Source organism: Falco punctatus (genome assembly GCF_963210335.1).
Source record: "Falco punctatus genome assembly, chromosome: 10".
NCBI lineage: Eukaryota > Metazoa > Chordata > Aves > Falconiformes > Falconidae > Falco > Falco punctatus.
In genome coordinates, this window is record NC_137590.1 from 209,669 (window position 1) to 229,412 (window position 19,744).

At 49.2% G+C, this 19,744-nt stretch overlaps 2 protein-coding genes across 3 annotated transcripts in view; both read right to left on the reverse strand.

The window, feature by feature from the left end:
- Window positions 1–13,097, reverse strand: part of LOC308070816 (fer-1-like protein 4) — a 40,524-nt gene extending 27,427 nt beyond the window's left edge. Inside the window, exons 1-14 of one of the 2 annotated variants that reach the window (XM_080405391.1) lie at window positions 12,970–13,097; window positions 11,849–11,999; window positions 9,959–10,014; window positions 9,109–9,197; window positions 6,905–7,004; window positions 4,540–4,631; window positions 3,878–3,919; window positions 3,606–3,767; window positions 3,308–3,368; window positions 2,301–2,432; window positions 2,076–2,138; window positions 1,667–1,751; window positions 1,244–1,403; window positions 843–1,026 (exon numbers count right to left, since the gene is read on the reverse strand). In XM_080405391.1, the coding sequence (XP_080261517.1) occupies window positions 843–1,026; window positions 1,244–1,403; window positions 1,667–1,751; window positions 2,076–2,138; window positions 2,301–2,432; window positions 3,308–3,368; window positions 3,606–3,767; window positions 3,878–3,919; window positions 4,540–4,631; window positions 6,905–7,004; window positions 9,109–9,197; window positions 9,959–10,014; window positions 11,849–11,999; window positions 12,970–13,011 (1,419 nt within the window). In that variant the 5' untranslated portion in view covers window positions 13,012–13,097. Of the gene's footprint in view, window positions 1–842; window positions 1,027–1,243; window positions 1,404–1,666; window positions 1,752–2,075; window positions 2,139–2,300; window positions 2,433–3,307; window positions 3,369–3,605; window positions 3,768–3,877; window positions 3,920–4,539; window positions 4,632–6,904; window positions 7,005–9,108; window positions 9,198–9,958; window positions 10,015–10,124 lie in introns of both variants that reach the window. The other variant, XM_080405392.1, reaches the window with a different exon arrangement.
- A 1,289-nt stretch (window positions 13,098–14,386) lies between these two features.
- The window catches only part of CPNE1 (copine 1), a 44,135-nt gene continuing 38,777 nt past the window's right edge, over window positions 14,387–19,744 (reverse strand). Inside the window, 4 exon segments of the mRNA XM_080405896.1 lie at window positions 14,387–15,558; window positions 16,324–16,366; window positions 16,368–16,568; window positions 18,297–18,430. Coding sequence (XP_080262022.1) covers window positions 15,455–15,558; window positions 16,324–16,366; window positions 16,368–16,568; window positions 18,297–18,430 — 482 coding nt within the window. The 3' untranslated portion in view covers window positions 14,387–15,454.

Below are 19,744 nucleotides of genomic sequence, written 5' to 3' on the forward strand. Positions count from 1 at the left end.
GGTATTAGTAAGAAATTCTTTGCTGTGATGGTGGTGAGGTGCTGGCACAGGCTGCCGAGAGCAGCTGTGGGTGCCCCATCCCTGGCAGCATCCAAGGCCAGCTTGGACGGGGCCTGGAGCAACCTGGTCTAGTGGGAGGTGTCCCTGCCCATGGCAGGGTGGGTGGGAACAAGACAGTCTTTAAAGGTCCCTTCTGACCCAAACCATTCTGTGGTTCTGTGATCAAGGGGACCTGTTACAAAGCCGTGGCCATGCCCTGCACAGCCAAGGGAAATGCTGGAAGCAAGCGGAGAGCACCACCAGATCCAGAGGTGTCACAGGGCCCCCCTGGGAGCACACCCAGGACCACCATGCTGCCCATGCCCAGGGACTGATTCTCATCTTAATGGATGTCACAGGATCTGGAACCCTGGCCTTAGGTGCAAGAAAAAGGCCACTAAAGCTCAGTAAACTCTCCCAAGGGTGTCAGGCTGAGTCCAGGTTTACACAGAGGACTTCTGCTCCAGGATTTATTTGACCCTGTCCTGATGTTCAGGGATATGAAATCTCTGCCTGCAGAGCTAGTAGCTCAGCCAGTGGCTGTGCTCAGGGCTGCAGGTGTCCCCCATGCATATCTCTGCAAAGATAAACATCCCACAAAAGACTTCTCATCCAGACACTGCACTTCCATGGCCACATGGCTCAGGTCACTGCCAAAGACGGTGAGACTTGGGTTCTCCCAGCCTGTCTCCAGTGGGACTGCTGTGTCCCACGGAGGCTCCTGGCAGTCTCAGCCCAGCACATTCTGCCACGCAGCCAAAGGAGGATCAGTCTGGCCCCATGCTGACCCCCAACAGACTCACCTGCTGCCCGCAGAATGAGACCTGCACGTACGGGTCAATAAAGACTTTTTTCTCCCCTATGATCTTGGAGAAACCACCCACGATGCCTGCACTCATGCTGGGCAGGCCCTCAGCACGATACAGCTTGATGCAGACCCTGGCCCAGGGCCTCTCTGCAGGGACTCTCTTAGGCAGCAGCAGGTTCCTGAAAGACAAATTCATATTCTGGCTCTCTCCTGGAGCCCAGAAAACACAGTGCTGGGAAATGCCCTGACTGACAGGAGGTTTGGTTCCTGCCCCATCACAGGTCTCTTTCCCTGGGTCTTTCCACACCAGAAGAGGGGAAAATGGGGCAAAAAATATAGTGCTAAGAGAGATGTGACTGTTTTCCCCAAGGCCACGCAAGACCACACTACACCTACCTTTCAATGTCCTCACCCCGGCTGCTGGAGGAGGTGGGAAGGGAGCCCACAACATCCCCACGTGCAGTGACAGAGATGTTGCACTTCACAAAGCCTTTCACACCTGCCCGGGTGTCCGTGGGGTCACTGATAACAGCCCACTTCTGGAAAAACCTGTGATCTGAGAAGGAAGAGAAGGAGTTCCCTGTGGAGCACCCAGGTTACCATTTCACATCCCAGCTACATCTGCACTAAGATTGCCCTGACCCTGCCTCTGAAGGTGCAGGAAGTGTCACCACCCCTCAGACAGCTGGGAGAAGTGCTCAGATGAACTAAGTGCTTTAAAAGCAGGGCCCTCACCAGACCCAGCAGAGCATGAAGGAAAACATCAGTTTCAGACAAAGCCAAGGTCAGGGAGCAGGTACACAGTGCAGTCAGTCCTACCTGGCTGGCTGTACACTGTTGCAATGTCCATCTTGAACGTTCCTATGCATGTTCCCAGGAATGGTATCTTCTTTGAGTGGAACACCTGCAGACAGCACAAATCCTCCTGAGCACAGAGATGCTTTCCCTTGGTCGAGGAGGATCAGGTTAGAGATCATTTAGGGAAACCTGACACCCACAAATCCATGGGAAGGCAACACTGCCCAGCACTGGCTCAGAGCAGGGCTGGGTCTCTGCTGTGCTGTGGCCACAGGGAGGCCTTTTGGTCTCTCTGCAAGGCAGATGCCTCTGGCTGGAGTACCTGGCTGGTGCTGGTGCCCTTGCTTTGCACATCACTCCCAGCACCTACACACAGAAGCATCTGGCTGTACCAGTCACTGATGAAGGATAAAGAGGAGGACTTACTTACCAAGATCTCTATGAGTCTGTGGAACAAAGTGTCCCTTGGCTCATGGAATTCGAACAAAAAATACTGAAAGAGAAAAGCAAGACAGCTGAGCTCCAGGCTTCCAACATGGCATCACAAGCTCCTCTGCCTGAGAGCAGCTGCATCCTGAGCATTCCCTGCAAGGATGGTCCCAGCCACCTGGGACACTGGTAGGGCAACAACAGAGCCTCTGTCCGTATCACATACTTCATTGTAGAAGGGGCAGTTTGTTGACTTCTGTGTTGCCGTGTGCTTCTTCTCCTCTCCAACCTTGACTACCACAAAGGGGTTAATGTTCACCCCCACCAGCTTCTGCGCTTCAATGATATTAATCCCAACCTACGAAAATGTGGGAGAAAAACCTCTGGATTAGCAATTTCCTCATTTCCAGCTCCATCTTCAGCTTGTTTCAGCAATACCAGTATGCAGCTGGGCAGGGCCCTCACCGCAGGGGTGGATGCTCAGGGCAGGCAAGAGCATGGTAATAGCTTCAAAAAAAGGATCGTAGGAAATTCCACCCCCACAAAAGCTTCCTGCTTGGTTGGCAGGACCCAGCGCTGAAAAGCAGGAGACCCAAATGTGAGTCCATGTTTACTTAGAACAGGGGAAGGATTTAAATCAATAGCTAGGCTGGGAGACCTGCCCTGAAATCCACAAGGCAAAAGATGGGACTGAACTCCATTTCCAAACTTCACAGTGGTTTGAATAAACCCGATGTCAGAGCACTAGCAAGAGCCACAGCTTCATACCAGCCTCCCAGCATCCCCAAGAAAGCCCTTGCAGCAGCCCTCCACCCCCAGCCACGTCCTGCAGATGTCCCTGGGGGCCCAGGTAAAGCCCTGGGGAAGGTGGCAGGTATCAGCTGTGCCTGGGTGCCCTCTGAAGCTCTGCTCAGGCAGTGTTTTTGCAGTAGCACACAGGGCTGGCTGTCAGGCTGATTCTCTTCTCTTGTACATCCATAGCTAGCTACATGGCCCAAAAAGAAACTCTGCTCTGGGTTGGCTGATGCTGGAGCCAGCACTCATGGATGCAATCCATTCAGGGAACCTTACACCTTGCCCAGGGAAGGCATGCAAAGCAAGAAAGTGTCTTCATGCTAGAGGCCTTGCCAGGGTATGTAGCAACTGGAGAAGCCCAGGCCTGCAGCAAAGCCATGAGGGACCAGCTGTGGGGCCAGGGGCAGCTGCAAGGACATTCACCCAATGCTGCATTACCTGGAAACTCTGCGGGGTTGGGGTGGCAAAGAGGTCCCGTGAGAAGCAAAGTCTGGAGCGGCTGCACAGAAAAACAATCTGGGTAAGCAGGTGTCTTCATCTGCATGGACCTTGGAGACTGGAAAACCCTGGCAACAAGCAAATCCCCAGCAGTCCCTGTTTGGGGCCAGTGGAGATTGAAGGTTTCTGACATTCTGCAAAAGCAGAATGCCAAGAGATGCAGGATTTCCCCTATGAGCTAGCACTTTCCATCCCAGGGCCCAAGCAGAGGCAAGAGAGAAGAACACATCATGAATACCTCCTCACAGGGCTGAAGACAATGCCAGAGACCTCCATCTCAGACGCATCATAGAAATCCTCATCCTCCTCTTCCTCGTCAGTCTCCAGGCCTTTCGCTAGCTTCCTGCCCAACACAGCAGCCCTTCTGTCCAGTTCACTTGCTCTTGGACCCTCGGCTGCCCTGCAAACCCCCTGCCATGTCACGCACCACGTCATCAGCCCTGACGAACGGGTTGTGCACTCCCTTCCACCCAGGAGGGTGAGCTGATACACTCAAGTAGGGCTACTTACTGCAGCTCCTCAAATCCAGGATTGTGGATGATTAACTCTGAACTGTAAGAAAAAAAGAGATACTTTTCTGAAAGGGAAAAAAAAAAAAAAAAAGCATGTTGTGTTGTTCACTGATGCATTTAAGTAACAATGCCACAGCCATGCTCCTACTTGACTCTTGGCAGAGACACAAGCATCCTTCTAAGTGATGCTTTTCCACTGTCCTCACTGTACGACTGCTGCTTTGCCTCTGGTACTCCAGAAGTGACGCTCCCTAGACCTTGCTGCTGCCTGTCATCCTGTCTGCTCAGATTCCCACATCTCTCCTGGCTTTGGGCACCACCTGTGTGCAGGAAGCCTGGGGTTGCTGCAGTGCAAAGCCACACTCTGCAACTTTGCAGCCACAAAGTCTTGCTCCCGTCAGCCAGAAAGGCTGCAGAAGTACTCTCAAGTCCAAAAGGACTCCCAGATCACAGAGGATCATTGCACTCATGGGCTGTTTGTAAAGACAAGGTATTTTCTTTGAAAGAGCCCTGCTCATTTATGGCTGCTGTAGAGCAGAGATGCATCATACTGGCCAGAGGTGGAAAGTAAATGAGGCTGGATTGCATCCCAAAGGCTGCCACTGGCAAAAGCACCTACATAAGCGGTATGGAAATTTGTTCCTCACAGGATTTCAATACCTGTCTTTCATTTGATAGACAAAGTCCTCTTCAACCCAGGTTCCAGCAGAGCCATCTGGAGGCAGGTAGCGCAAATCCAACTCAATGTAGATCTACAAACAGAAACTGAAACTGCCTGAGAGCTTGGCAGCCGCAAAACAACTGCAGAAATGTCAGAGAAAAGGGGAAGTGGAGCATGGAAGTAAAAAGGAAGTGAGATGCTGGTGGAAAGAAGGGGGAGGAAGGGGGTCACAACCCCATAAGAGGGCTATTTATACCAGATGCTCCTTGTCTGCCTCCATCAACAAGCTAGAGTTAACCAAACTCCCTCCCCTACAGCTTCCCAAACTCCAGGATTCACTGAAAAAAAGCTCACTCAAGGTTACAAATCTAAAATATACCATGGAGGCACCTCCGAGAGCCACCTCCGGGCATTTTCAACAAGGAAAGTGGGGAGAGCCCTGCAGCAGAGAAAACTAATATGCAGGGGTTTGGAGTGGTCTCTCTGTGGGAGGCACGAGACAGCTGGCAGAGCATCCCCGGGCATGGCAGTTTGGTTTAAAATACCATGACAGCCATAAGCACAGCCAGAGTCTGCATCACAAGACACATCCACTTAGCATTAGTGAGGAAGACAACAGCCAGAGAAGTACGGGGCATGTTGTGTATCAGCACAGCCAGCATGGGTCTGAAAAGATGGATCTGCAAACATGGATCTGCAGGTGACCAGCCTAATCTCAAACCAACACAAACGCACAAGAATTTCCAAGCAGAGGCCAAAATCACAGCCATGAAGGAGGTCACTTCTCAGTAGGCTGAAGGGGATGTACAAGCTGGGTTCATAGTTTAGTCCCTGGGAAAAAAATGTTTCTGGAAGGAGAAATACACACAAAGCAAGCAGTAGCATAGTGGCCGGGAAAGGTAGCAGCAAAGGCTGGATGGATGCAGAAGCCCAAGATAAAGCTGGGTGAATAGCTGAGGCTTGGAAAAAAAACATTCAAACCACTAGGAGAAAAAAGGATGGAAATAACTCAAGTCCCAGAGAAGAATAGGACTTGGAATAGCAGGAAGGGCTTTGTTCCCCCTCTGCTACAGGAGCAGAGATCAAAACATGCCCTTGGGGACATGTCTCTTCCCGGCTATGCTGAGCAAGAGGGCCTCAGGCTGCTCGTGGATGAGTGTCCAGCCTTGCCTGCTCTATTCTGTCCCAGGGCTGCACAATCCAAAACTTAACCTGGTAAAAAAACAAATGTGGTTGGTTTTTCTTTGGAGCAGCTCATCAGCATGAGTGCTGCTGTTAGCGCAAGGCAAGAGGCAGCCAGGGGCAAAGGATTGGGCTACAGAGCAGCTCTGACCTTACAGCAGTGTAAGTGCCCCTAGCTCTGTCCCCTCAAACGATTGCCAGCACAGAGTGCTGCTGAAGGGTGGGTCTAGTCCTTGTCTCTTTGCGGGCATGCATGTTTATGCAGTATGCTGCATCAGGCTAAAAAATCACCCTGGAAATGTTCAGTTTCCACCCAGACCTGCTCCCTGATCCAGCCAGCTCAGCAACATGGGAAAGTTGTGCCTGTGGCACTTGGTCTCATGGTCTGCTGGCCACAGAGCTGCATCCTACATGCCACTGCAGGCGTGAGTCAGGCTGCCCACAAGCAGGGCAAACAGAGGTGCAGCACATTGCAAGACTGCCTGTCTCCGCCTTGCCTCTTCCCAGCCCCACCTGCAGCCCTGGCACCAAGCCCTGGTTGTCTGGCACTTGCTGAACTGTGCCTGCACACACCCAGCTGCCAGGGCACAGCTCGTAATTGTGTTGTGTCCGTTTTCCAGCAGCACAAAGGGCTCAGTGAGCCCCAGTCCTGGGGTGGGAGGAGAGCAGGACTCACTGCACAGAGCAGAGTGGCAGGCAGGTGTCAGAGCTGCTCACACTGCCCCAGCCCATTGTTAAGCTATTCAGTTAGTACTGGTGTTCAACCCAAAAGCTCACTGGGGGTCCCCAAAGCATCCTGCCACCTTCAGCCTCACCCCATCAGCTCCCCTTTGCTTGGCGCCCTGCAGCAGCGCACGTCCACGTGCTGCGTGGTGTAGGAAGCAGGTGAAATACCACCTCCTACATCCATCACCCAGGCTTGGGGAGATTTTACTAAGCCCTTGGCAGGTCTGCAGGACCCCAGGCCCACTCCACACACTTCTGGATGCTTGTAAAATCACTTGATGGATGTCAAGTGGCTGCACCCCCGTGCAGAGAGGGCACAAATGCTGCAGAACTCCCAGGTTCAAACAGCACCTTGGACTCCCCCTCCAGCTCCAAATCCACCTGGGAAGCACCACACAAGGTTTCCCACAATGCCTTCCCGGTTGCTGATAGCTAGGCCACCCACGGAGGACTTACACCAGTGACTCTGTGGTTCCTGTCGACAAGGGCCTCCCGGATGATCAGCCTGCCAGATGTCATCAGGTGCTGAAGGCTGAGGACAAGGGTACCGAGAAGCCTGAGACAAAACCAGAGGCTGCAGCAAAACTGTATATAGCATCAGCACCTACATCATGTGGGAAGAGAGTACCAGGATCTCCGCTCTCCTGCTCACAGCCCCTCCGAGATGCGGCAAAGGCCATCAAATGCTGCAGCACTTTCCATAGGAAGTCTGGCAACCAAAATACCTGAGACCCACTGACCCTGCAGCAGGTCATGCCTCCACCCCAGTCATGCCCAGGCAGCTGCCTGCAACCAAGCTGCCATCAGTGGTTAAAGGCTTGTATGGATCCAGTCTCACGGTGTGTGAGGGAGCTCTCCCCTTCAGCAGAGCTAGGCTTCACAGGAGCCAGCCTGTATGTGGGTGCCCAGCGGAACTGGGGTGACTCTTCCCAGACAAAACTGGGAAGCAGAGACTCCACACAAGGAAATACAGAAATAGGACACAAAGCCATGGCCACAGGGATGTCTGCAGCAAATCAGGCCAAAATTTACCTACTCCAAAAAGGCTTCTGTCTGAGGAAAAGTCATCTGGCTCCCTACCAAGTGGCAGGAACACATGCGGGATCACATTCAGCTGCTCCTAAGCCCACCTTGTGTTACTGCTGTCTGGAACCTGTTTGTATATCGGCCTCCATCTCCCTGTGGCAGTTTTGCCAGCAGCCGAGCTAAGTCCCACATGAAACAGAGCTTCCCATTGTCTGCTGGAAACCACCACTGGGGTGTTTCACTGCCTGCCCAGGCCCATGACAAGAGGAACCATTCCCCAGTCACCTTCAACTGCAAGCTGCTGATCTCTTGGTATTGCCTCTCACCTCTCTCTTTTCTCAGATGCAGGGCCTGCCTGATCCCCTACCCCCAAGGAAGGAATGTCTCCATCATCCCCCTCCTCTTCAGTTTGGTGCTGCTGCCGTAGAAAGGCTGCACACACAGAACTCCAGAGACCATAGATCAATACAGCAAATTTTCTCCTTCTATCCTTCCACAGTCTCTTCCTATTTATTTTTGATCATTCCAGTGCACTGTCCAACTGCTTTTAAACTGCAGCGTCTATTACCTGCCATTACTTTGCTCCCCAGCAGCAGAGGTGTGTGGATAGATGCTGTCAGTGCCTGTCACAAATGGGTCATTTCCCATTGGGCTTCTCTTCTCAGCACAATCAGGTCCTGGTGTTTTGTTACTGTTTGCTTTATTTGTTCTACAGCACTTTCTATTGACATTTCTGTCAGAAACAATTCCTCTAATCCAGCTCCCATAAGGAAAGCATCCAGTAAACAGTGACACAAAGTTCAGCCACATTTTCTGCTCTGGCTTTAACTTTAGGTGTCTCACATGTGCTGCGCTCGTCTGTTTCCTCCACACCCTCTCCGGCAGGGTTGTGATGGTTTTGAAAAGGTCTGCATTATTAGCTGCCTCTAGAAAATTGTTCCTGTTGGTTTTCCCTCACTTCCCACATTTTGCTTATCAGAGCTGACACCTTTCCCTCCATCCTCATGCTTCACTCGTCCTAGAAGGACATGACTCTGCTCCCTTGCTTAGTCTACCACCACTAAATCTGTCCCCTCTACTCTGGAGTCTCCCTGAAGTGTTTTACAACTGATGGAACAGCTGTTGAGTCCACAGCATTGTGCCTGTTGCACCTAGACACATTTTAAATTCTGGCTGATCCTTTAAATTGCTGTAATTTTTAAAGGCTAAACCACACTACCATGAGCTCAGGGCTTTTCCCCACTCGTAGGCGTGTTGAATTTGAGTGCAGCATGGTCAGTCACCACCTAGATCCATAGAGTGAGAGCAGGTCCCCACTTTGCTCTAAGTCTTGCCCTTGTAGCTCTATTTTTTAGGGCTCAATTTTACCTTTGTCCCACCTGGGGGTCTGATCTAGATCCTTACGTAATCTGTTACTGCTGGCACAACTAAATGATTCCACTTATTTAACTTAATATATACAGCACTGCTGCCCCATCAGAACCAGCTCCATCCCTCTTTTATAAAACTTGTATCCTGCTCATCTGCTTCCCATCAGATTTCCAATAAACATTTTCTACTCCCAGTAGAAAATTCAGAGGCCAGTATGTCTCTTACCCCACCTCTGCTTATCACCTGACAACCAAAGGACCTACCTGTTACTGAAAACCTTGCTGCAGTTGTAAACCTTAATGGACAGCACTTCCCCCACGACGAGCTTCCCATAATGAGGCCAGCAAAAGAGCTACAAGCAAACAGAGCAGGAAGAGAGAGTTCATTCCCAGCCACGCTCTCCCATGTTGGCCAATCTCTGCAAAATGACCGAACCAACAAGCATGACAAAAAACTGCTGCAGTGGGAAGTTACGTTCCTGCTGGCCAGGGCAGAAATGGAGGAAGGGTGGGGAGGGGAGCAAGAGCCCCTCCATCAGCACAGAGCTGCAGGTCAGCTACTAAAGAAGTTGGAGCACCATCACCCTGGCTCTTGCCAGGATGATGCTTGTGCCTGCTGAGGTCCCCAAGCCGACAGGTGGTGTGAGACGTGAGACGGGGTGTGGGAAGGTACAGTAACCTGGAGAGAACAGATCACCCAGGGCAGGGAGCCATGAGGCTCAGGCACATCGCCAGGCTGCCCCCTGCCAGGCCGCAATTCACCTGACACACAAACTGGCTGGCTGCCTTGGGGCTGGCAGGAGGGAAATGTCCCTCCTGTCCCCCAGTCCTTCTTCTCCTTTCCTAGGTGACACAGAGGCACCTGGCTGAGACAGGAGACAAGCAATGGGGAGCACCTGCCCGTCTGGCACGGCTGGGCTCTTACAGGGTTCAGGGATGCAACAGCGAAGGTGGGTGCTAGGAGGAACACTTCCCAGCCCACTCCCTGTCCCCGTTACGCCCCTCCTGCCCTACAAGTCATTAACCGAGACGCTGCCATGTCCTGTCCCTGTCCCACGGATGACACTTATGGAGAAGCCCCGGTGCTCCATGCACCCTGTCGGTGTGCTCTCACCTCCCCGAAGGCAGCCTCTGGGCCACAGTGGATCTTCCTCGTCTTCTGAGTGAAGCCTTGGAAAGGAGAGGGGAGGCGTGAGATGCCAGCAGGGCAGCACAGCCCACCCAGCTGCCACAGGGAAAGCAGACCCCATTCCCTCCATCTCTCCCTGGCCAGGGCCCACCTCGGAAGCTGAGTTGCACCTGCCGCTCGCCATGGCCAGGCAGCCAGGAGAGACGCCGGACACCAACGCTGAGCGCCATGGAGCCAGTGACAGGCAGTGCTGCCCAGCTCGCCCTGCTCCGCCTGCCTGTGGTGACTCAGCCGTGACTCGCCCGGCCGGTTTGGCCACCCGCTCCCTGCCCCAGAACCCCACGGACCCAGCAGGGCAGCCCTGGCTGCTCCATCAACCTCAACCCTGGGGCACTGAGCTGGCTCTGGGCCAGGGGACAGCCCCTGCAGGTCAACCAGCCCGAGCCCCCCGGGGCCACAGCACAGCTGGGCACAGGGGAGCACCAAGCCACAGGGGGCTCGGGAAGGCACCTCACAGACATCTGCCCCGTGCCCTGCAATGAACAGACCCTGACGGCTGTCCCCTCATGCTCCGCGGCAGGCACAGGCCTGCTGGAGACAGGGAGCTGGGGCGCACAGCGCTGGGCACTCTCCCTTCCCTGGACCACGAAAGGAAGGAGAAATGAAAATTGCCCAGCGGAGGCCATCACACAGCTGCACTTCAACACTGGACTAATGCCCTATGGGGGTGAGGGCCTTAGAAAGCCAGGACTGGAAGATGCGGGCCCAAGTGCTGCGGCGATGACAGGAGCCTGGCTCTGTTTTTGATCCCCCTCCTCCAGCACAAAATCATGGCTTCTGCAGTTAAAACCCTCCAAAGCAAACAGAGGGAGGGTGGGGAAGGGAAGCTGGCCAGGCCAGCTCCCAGTCTTCTAATGAGGAGGGCTAGGCTTCCTGACAGGAGGAAACAGCGCTCAGGCTGGCGCGTGCTCAGCAGCCTTCGCTCACCTCCCCCCTGCCCCACAGAGCAGCACACCAACACAACGGGTCAGAGCGGCTAAGCTGGTATAGGTGGGAAGCCAGGACACTTTGGGAGACAGAGGCTGCAGCCCAGGTGCTTGTCTCTGCCCTGCAGAGCTGGCATTAAAACCCACAAGCTCCAGCTGCTCCACAGAGCACTGACTCCGGCCCCCCTGCAGCAGCAAGGCTGCAGGAGGGAGGCCTGAGGCACATCATGCCAGGAGCTGGCTGTGCTCACAGCTGCACTCACCAGCTTGGCCTAATCAAGCTCATCTGCATGAGAACTAGTAAATGAGAGATCTGGGAGCCCTTCCAGGCTGGATTCAGGCCAGATTAAAGCAATTGTACAGTCATGAGCTCAGCAGAGTTTGGAAAGCATTTCTCCCTCCTGCAGGACAGCTCTCCCACTTGGTGCCCAGCATATCCATACAGAGCATAAAGGGCACCTTGCAGCAGGCCAGGGTGACTAATCCAGCTCTGCAAACACAGAGAAGTGAATCATGCCTGAGCAATGCCAGGCTGCTTCCAAGCAAGCCCTGCAGTTATTTCTCTCTTACACAAAAGCTTCCTGGAGTGCCAGGGAAGCAGTGCTGGCTGGCGGCAGTGGAAACAAGCCACGGTGCAGAGGATGCCACTTCACAGTGCAGCAACAAAACATAGCAGGCCGGCAGCATTCAGCACCACTTCTGTGAGCCCAAATGAGCAAGCCCATCACCTCAGGGCAGCAGAGAAAGCTCAGTGCACTGACCCCACACGCAGTCACCGCTGGAAGGGGGCAACAGATGTCATTTAGGCTGTTTAATGAGACACTCATACCGAAGTGTGGTACTGATGGGTGGATGAAGTATTTCCTCAAAGCTGATCAAAAGTGATTACCTCCCAATGGAGTCTGTGTCTCTTCCTCAAACACTTGCATGCAAGTGATGTGACTGCTCCACCTGAAGCAGGTGCCTTGTTTTGGTGAAACAGTCCCCGAGGGAATCAAGCATTTCAGAGCTTGAGTAGGGCCCTCAGCCCAACAAGCTGTCTGGGAAAAGGTGGTGGTGGATGGAGCATTATCTCCTATAAAGGACAGAGCTCTGTCAAGTAGCATGGCATAATCCAGCATGAAATGTCACCAGTATTTATTGCCAGGTGTCCTAGAAGCAAGAGGAACCCGCCCTGATGAGCTCCCACGCACAATAGCTTTTGATTTATACAAAGCCCCAAGGCTGAAATATCTTTGGGGACTGCTAGTACAAGGGTGCTTGCTCAATCTCAGCCAAGGCCAGAGTAAAGAGACTTCTGGGGTGTTCCCAGTGCTTACCATGGAGATAAAGCAAAAGTGTGATCTACAACAAAGGAGAGTGTGCACTGCACTGGGCAAGAATCACACGATCTCCTGAAGAAGAAAACCTCAGCTCAGGCCTGAGCTTGTCTACCTCAAGCAACAACCGTGCTGCAAATCTAAATTCCAGCTACATCCAGGGCAGCACATACCTCCCAGCCTCTCACCAAAGCACCCAGCAGCTGCCTTCACTGCCTCTGAAACTAGCAAGATACAAGAATGCAAGAAAATGGGCAAAACTGTGCTGTCCCAGTTCAGCACCTTCCAAGCTTGACCCTCCTCCCATGGCTTTTCACCTGGGCCCACACACATGAAGCTCTTGTTCTCAACTGACAACCACGGGACTTGCACTCCTTTGCTCATTCACATTTCAGCCACTAACCTGCAGGTAAACAGCATCTCCAAATTCTCCTCTGCTCCCACAGGGAGAAGAATTTCCTCAGATTTACCTCTACCATGTCTTGACCTCCTCCTCCCCAAAACAGGGAAGGTCTCTCCTACCATCAGTAAGTCCAGCACCTGGAGACCTCAGCTAGCTGCAGAACAGACAGCGACTCCACTCCTCGTAGTCAGTGCAGAGACACAGGATTCACTCTCTTCGAGTGGCAACTAGTAGAGATTTAAGAAGCAGAGGATTTCCCACTATGCATTCTACTATCTCAGAGCTCACCTTCTGCCCTCTCAAGGCTGGAGCAAAGGGAAGTCCCAACATGCTTTCAGTGCCTTGTCAAAGAAACCATCCACTGAAGCAGAGCAGTACACACTGCCACTGGTCCAAACAAGGGATTGTTGAGCCTTCAGAACTACTGCTGTAAATATTTTTTACAGAAAAAATTATTAAAAAGATAGACATACACAAAGACACTCTCTTAGGTTTTCTTGTACATGTAATACAGGAAAGGAGAGCTCTGCCTACAGGTTGTAAGCAGCTGAAAACATAAGTAAAGGATGGTGTAAACCAAAGTGCAGTTTCTCGAAAGACGAGTTGGCAGTTTTCCTCCCTCTTTTCCACACTTGTAACACATTTTAGTTTAGGCAGCCACTCAAGAACAGAGGTTGCTTAGTTTCCTTCAAGGATCTAAGTGCAAGAAAAATTTGTGCTGCAAGCTAGATGGAGGATTTCAGGAAAGACAGCCCAGCTTTCCCTGGAGGAAGCCATCTGCTGCCTGTGGAACCCAGGAAGACACACTGTGGTCAAAACTAGGTTTGAATAAAAAACTAGCATAAAAATTCATCTTTGCTCAGCAGTAGTCCTAGACCCACAGCCCTTCAAGCACAAGTTACATACTAGTTTGGTGGCAGACACCATCCAGAACAACTAGTCTAGCTGAGGATGTGGATTCAAGTCCAGGTTCTGCTTTCACACAGGTGTGTACCCTACAGTTTCACAGCCTGAATCACCACGGCAGTCTTCCCATGCATTCTCACCATATCCTGGTTTACCTGGTGCAACAGACAAGTTTATTCATAATTTCACAGTAAGAAACAGCTCATCTTACTGAAGGACATACATTAAGCAGTCTTAGTGATTAAAAAGTAACAGAAAAAACGATGATGGAAAATGTGCTCTGCTTCTGCAGCTCTTCACACTCAACCTAGGCTAACTCAGATGCTGAATCACCACCAGGCTAGTACTATAGCTAAGACCTACCATAAACCATAACATCCACATGGCTGGATGTGGATAACTGGCTAGCTGAAAAAGGTCTCATAGTCATAGTTCAGCTGGCTGGACAAAAATGCACATCGCTCCCAGCTTATCTGAAGTAAAGCAAAAATACACTGTCTTTGGCTGTTCTTGTTACACAATAACAGGAAGATTTCGGTGGGAAAAGAATGTTGCAGGTGGGAACAGATAACTACAGAAGAGAAACTAGGGGCGGGCTTGGTATTTAGGCAACTAACCAATAATGAGCTTAACTTTTGTAGTATGTATGAGCTAATTATAAGAAGGCATAAAAGGTGACTGTAAGAGACAATAAACGAAGTCTGCTGATCACTCATATTGAGTGACTGTGTCTTCCCTCCGTCGCAACAGCTGGAAAACAAAAGGAAAAGCACAGAAAGGAAATAAAAGTCCAAACACATTATGTAAGTCAAAGCAGATTATTTATTTACGAAACTGAAATTGATGACCGCTTTGTAGTGCAATGACAAGCACAAGTTTCTTTATCTCTATTTTGAAATGAACCATCCCCTGCCACCTCCCCAAACAATTGTGCTTTGTTACCATGTGATACACACTTCACATTTTTGAGGACAAGGAAGCACCTCTTTGGAGTTCCACAGATAGTTACTTTTTCATTTCATAACTTCTGTGACAAAGAAATAACTCAAATCATCTTTATTTCAATGTTCCTCGTTGCTGGGTTTTGAAAGTCACATTAATGTGACTCATTAATTCCAATCTTGATTAATTAACAATTAATCCTCATTAATCTCCCCACTAATAAGCAGACCGCAGTGTTCTTAAACTGCAACAGTGGCTCCAAGCAAGAGACTATCACAGAAGAAATTTTTGCTGATAGAAAAACGTGATTAAGAAGACTGCAAAGTATGGTCACTGAAATTTAAAAATAAACCTCTGTATACAACAATATACTGGCACTTTATGAGGGCACAACAGGAACTACCGCAGGCATCTGACCAACAGACTTCAGTACCCATCATGACAGAAGGGTCCCTGTTCCCACAGAAAAAAAAAGAAAAAAACCCAACAAAACAAACCATATCAAGGAACACACGGTAAGTATCATTACAGCAAACATGACTGCAGTACTTCTCCTATGAAACTCAGCACAGCAAAGCAGCGTTGCATGAGCAGCCCAGTGCACATGCCCATCGTGATACCATGCAGCAGATGGGCTGTGTCAAGCAATGATGCATGGTATGATGTGTCGCTGTTGCAAGGTGGAAAACCAGCAAGGTCTATTTTTCTGTGACGAACTGCCAGCAGCTGTGGGTTTCTCCTTATATACAGTTCTTCCTATTAGGAACAGGAAAGATCAAAGATACAGAGCACAAGCAGGTGAAAGAATTAGTGTGAATGGTACGATCTTGAGGCACTGAGCACTGACAGTGTGTGCAAGGGAGAGCATGGGTGCAGACAGCTTTCTTCATGTCCGTGATACAGGTGGCCAGGGTCAGGCTGCAATCTACTTCATCATTATTTCTGACCATTTCACAGGTGGCCATCCCTGCCACTTACAGTATGACACCAGCTGCTTAGGCACTTCAGCCAGAACCATCTGGGAAAGTGCTTACTGGGGAGCCCACAAGAACAAGGAGAATAAACCAGAAATACTGCAGAGAAAGGATTTATCAGCCCAGTGACAAGCACTCTTACAGAACGCAGAGCACAGCCCCCACCCCATTTCATCTCACTCCCTGTTGCAAGAGTTCTTTGCTGCCGTTTTAGCACTGCTGACGAAAATCACTTGTTCTCACCCCTGCAAGCCTAGGCTCACACAGCCTTTATATGGCCCTGATCTGGGTGGGGTGCTACCTAGCCACTAGCAATTTCTCTTATTTTGGGTTTTCATTTGACTCCATTCTTCAACCCAATTCACTGTGCAATGTGCATGAATGCTAGAGCCAACAGTGAAAGCAGGGAGGAGCTGCAGAATGACAGGATTGCTTTCAGAAAACAGGGAAGACTTGGCTTAAATCACTCACGGGACTCTCAGCATCAGAGACTGACAATATGATCTCATTTCCTTGCCTAATAAATGTTTTGTATCCCAGGAAAGATATCATCTCATCTACTCCTTTAACTCTGCAATAGCCAAGAGACAGTATATTAAATCAATGATACAAGAGCTCTTTAAGAAAGAGCTGCAAAAGAGCTGTGACTAGGCACACAGTTTCAAACACACAAGCAAACATCCCAACTCTCACTGGTATCAAGCACTGGGACAGCAATTTGAGCATGCAACTTGCTGCCTTGTCTAGACCCATGCTTATTTTTTAGATGTAATTGCTGCATATACACTGGCATCAGGACTCTTCTGAAGTTAAAGATAACTTACATTTTTTAACTGTCTGAAAGGCACAAACTGGACACAAACTGTCTTGTGCAACTGGCTTTCCTGTCAGAGACTTCAAGACACCATTGTCTCCATCAAGGAACTCCACTGCTTTGAAATCAGCTTTATCAACTCCAACAATAATGATGGACATTGGCAGCTTAGAGGCATGAACAATCGCTTGCCTAGTTTGATCCAGGTCAGTGATCTCTCCACCTGTGATGATCAGCAAGATAAAATATTGCTGAAAAACATTAGAAAGCACCCAGTTAGGGAATTCAACACCAAAGCTCACATAACTGAACGCAAATGGGGCAATTTCTTAGAGCAGGAAAGAAATTAGATGGTGCGGCAGATAAGACAAAACCCAGAACATTAAAGAAGCTTATGCTTATTCACATTTTTCATATGCGTAGCACCTTTTATTGTGCACTTAGAATTTCCTCTGTACTAGAAAAAAGGTAGTCTTAAATTTAATTTATGAAAAACAATTACATCAATTGGGAGAAAGTACTACTAAATCAATAAAGCTGCACACAGAATTCACTGATAAGATGCTGTTTTACTCACTGATAACTCAAAAAGGCTAGTATGTAGTATCCCTGCAGTGTAACTCAAAGTCATCTTTTTTTAGTTATCAGTAATTTACATTGTAAGCATTAAAAATCTCAAAATACAGCAGTGACAAACGTCATGACACAAAGACACTCTAGACATAACAAGAGGGGAAGAATACAGGACCTTTTCAAGAAGAAGAAAAAAATACCTCACACCAACAAATATGCACAGTAAAGTGTTTAAAATTTCCCTCCTTTTCCAGAGGGTAATGTTTGTACCTGGTTCTGAAATGAGCAACCACTGTTTTACAGCAGCTATCTATAGAATTCAAATGAAGACAGAAAGTGAGACACGCACAATTAAAATAAAACTGAATTTCCAATTCCAAAACCCAGTTAACACAAGGGTTACTATGGTTGTACCCCATTACTGGTTCTTTATTTAAATAGTTAGGTTTTCATCTGTAAGAAAAAATAGAGATATTTAACATATAAAGAGAAATAAGATTCCCCCAAGTGTTGGGAAGGCTGAATAATACCCTCAGAAATGTAGGAAACTGATTTCCCTAGACCAAGCACCTCACAGTGTGGGAAATTTGACATACACACAAACCTAAGTAGAACCAAAAATACTGGCACAGCTAGACCATAAAGCAAGTATCTGAGGGTACATCCAAATTCTTTCTGATCCGTCTGTCAGAAAGGAACCAGTTAAATCTATAAGGAAATAAGAGTCCTTAAGCAAAAGGATTAAGTTTATAAAGTTGAATTTTAACAGCAGCCACAGCCATGCAAGCACACAAATGAGACATGCAACACAACTGTAGGGTAGCATAGATTCTCTGCAATACAGTTAGCATGCTGATTTAACAGTTCCCAGACTCCTTTGTTAATCCGGTCCTCTAGATAACCCTATTCTGCATGCTATCATGGTGGGACAGATAGTCGGGCCCTCTGGTATTTTTCTTGGAAGCAGTCTTTGTGCACATTCTTAAAAGCAAAATTGTTTGGAATAAAATACACAGGGCCCCTCCATACTGTGTGTACTCCCTACAGGTGATAGAGCTTGGCAAGATTGGTTAGAGGCAATTGCTGACAGAGTCCAACTGGTCTCAAAGCCAACACAGCACCTCTGTATACTTCAATAGTTAAGTGCAACGCTAGCAAACTGTGAAAAAGAGAAATAAACAGCACTTGAGCAATGTAAACTAGAGTCAAATGTCTATCATACAGGTTCATACCAATAGGTATCAAGACAGTACCATTACCCTCTCTGTAGGTTGGTAAGAGAGGACCAAACTTGGGATCCTAAGGAAGGACGACAACACCACTTTACCATTCCATTCTATCCCACCACGAACACAGAAAAACAGAATCAGCCCAACGCAGATCCACAGGAAAGGGCGTGCACTCACTGAAGGAGTTCCCTGTTGTGCCCAGTGCGCTGCAAACCTTGCCACGAGGTTTATAATAGGAGAGAAATCGGTTGGCCCATAGAGTCGAATTTGAGGCAGGATCTGGTGGTAGGCACTCACTATTCCTTGGATCCCTGTAACACAAAAAAGGCAAGCTGCCAGAAGAGCTTCACAAGTTCTGCAGTAATTATTTTGTAAGCACTACTAAATAGTATGGCGAAAGGATAACAACTCTCACACAGCTGTAAACTCCTGAAGGGCAAATAAGCAGCAGGATAACAGCAAACACACAAAGCACAAGGCCGGAACCAGTGGACAGCCGCAGAGACAGGATTTGCAGATTTCTCCCCCATTCTACATCCTTCATATCACTTTGGGCATCTAACATCACAGAACTCATGGAAGTTGTGGGAAAAGTGATCCAGTGAAGGCACTGATCACTATGTTTATGTTGCCCTTTCTACCTTGCATCCAATTTGCCTAGTTTAATTGCCTATAGTCTCACTAGACAACAAGGTCAGAAGTTCTCTGGAACAGTAACTTTTCATTTTCCTCGTATGCAAGTTAGACAATGATCCCTGATTCAGGATTCAAACATTTCTGTAACAGAAATAGCAATCCCTAAGATTTTTCCCAGGTAAGAAGTTTTCCTCAGGTTAACTAAGCAACATATTTTTAAAAGTCTGATTTTAAATGATGCATATTATTCTGTGGATCCATCTAAATTGTCCTATTCCTGGCTTTTATCAATATAGCTTCATTTGCAACAACTGCTGCCTGTGTTGTTCACCATGCAGATTTTACTGCAATACCTCTCAAAACTACCACACAGGGACATTTAAAGAGCAAAGACACAGATCCCAGTGAGGCAGACAAAAATGAACTGTCCGAGGGAACGCTTGGATTTTCACACTGAATCTTGGATTCCATTTTTTGTTGGCCTTAGGCCAGAGGCCAGGTACTTTAGTCCTAAAAGGTCATAATCCGGCTTAGAGAGCAGCCATTAAAAAAAGCTGTGTGGTGGGCTGACCCTGGCTGGATGCCAGGCACCCACCAAAGCCACTCTATCACTCCCCTCCTCATCCGGACAGGGGAGAGAAAATATAATGAAACGCTCATGGGTTGAGGTAAGGACAGAGAGATGACTCAGCAATTATCATCACAGGCAAAACAGACTTGACCTGGGAAAAATTAGTTTGATTTATTACTAGAGTAGGATACTGAGACATAAAACCTAAATCATAAAAGACCTTCCTCCACCCCTCCCTTCTTCCCAGGCTTTACTCCCAATTCCTCTACTACTTCCCCCCACAGCAGTGCAGGTGGATGGGGAATGGGGGTTGTGATCAGTTCATCACACATTGTCCCTGCCACTCCTTTTCCTGCAGGGAGAGGACTCCTCACACTCTTGCCCTGTGTGGGGTCCCTCCCACAGGAGACAGCCCTCC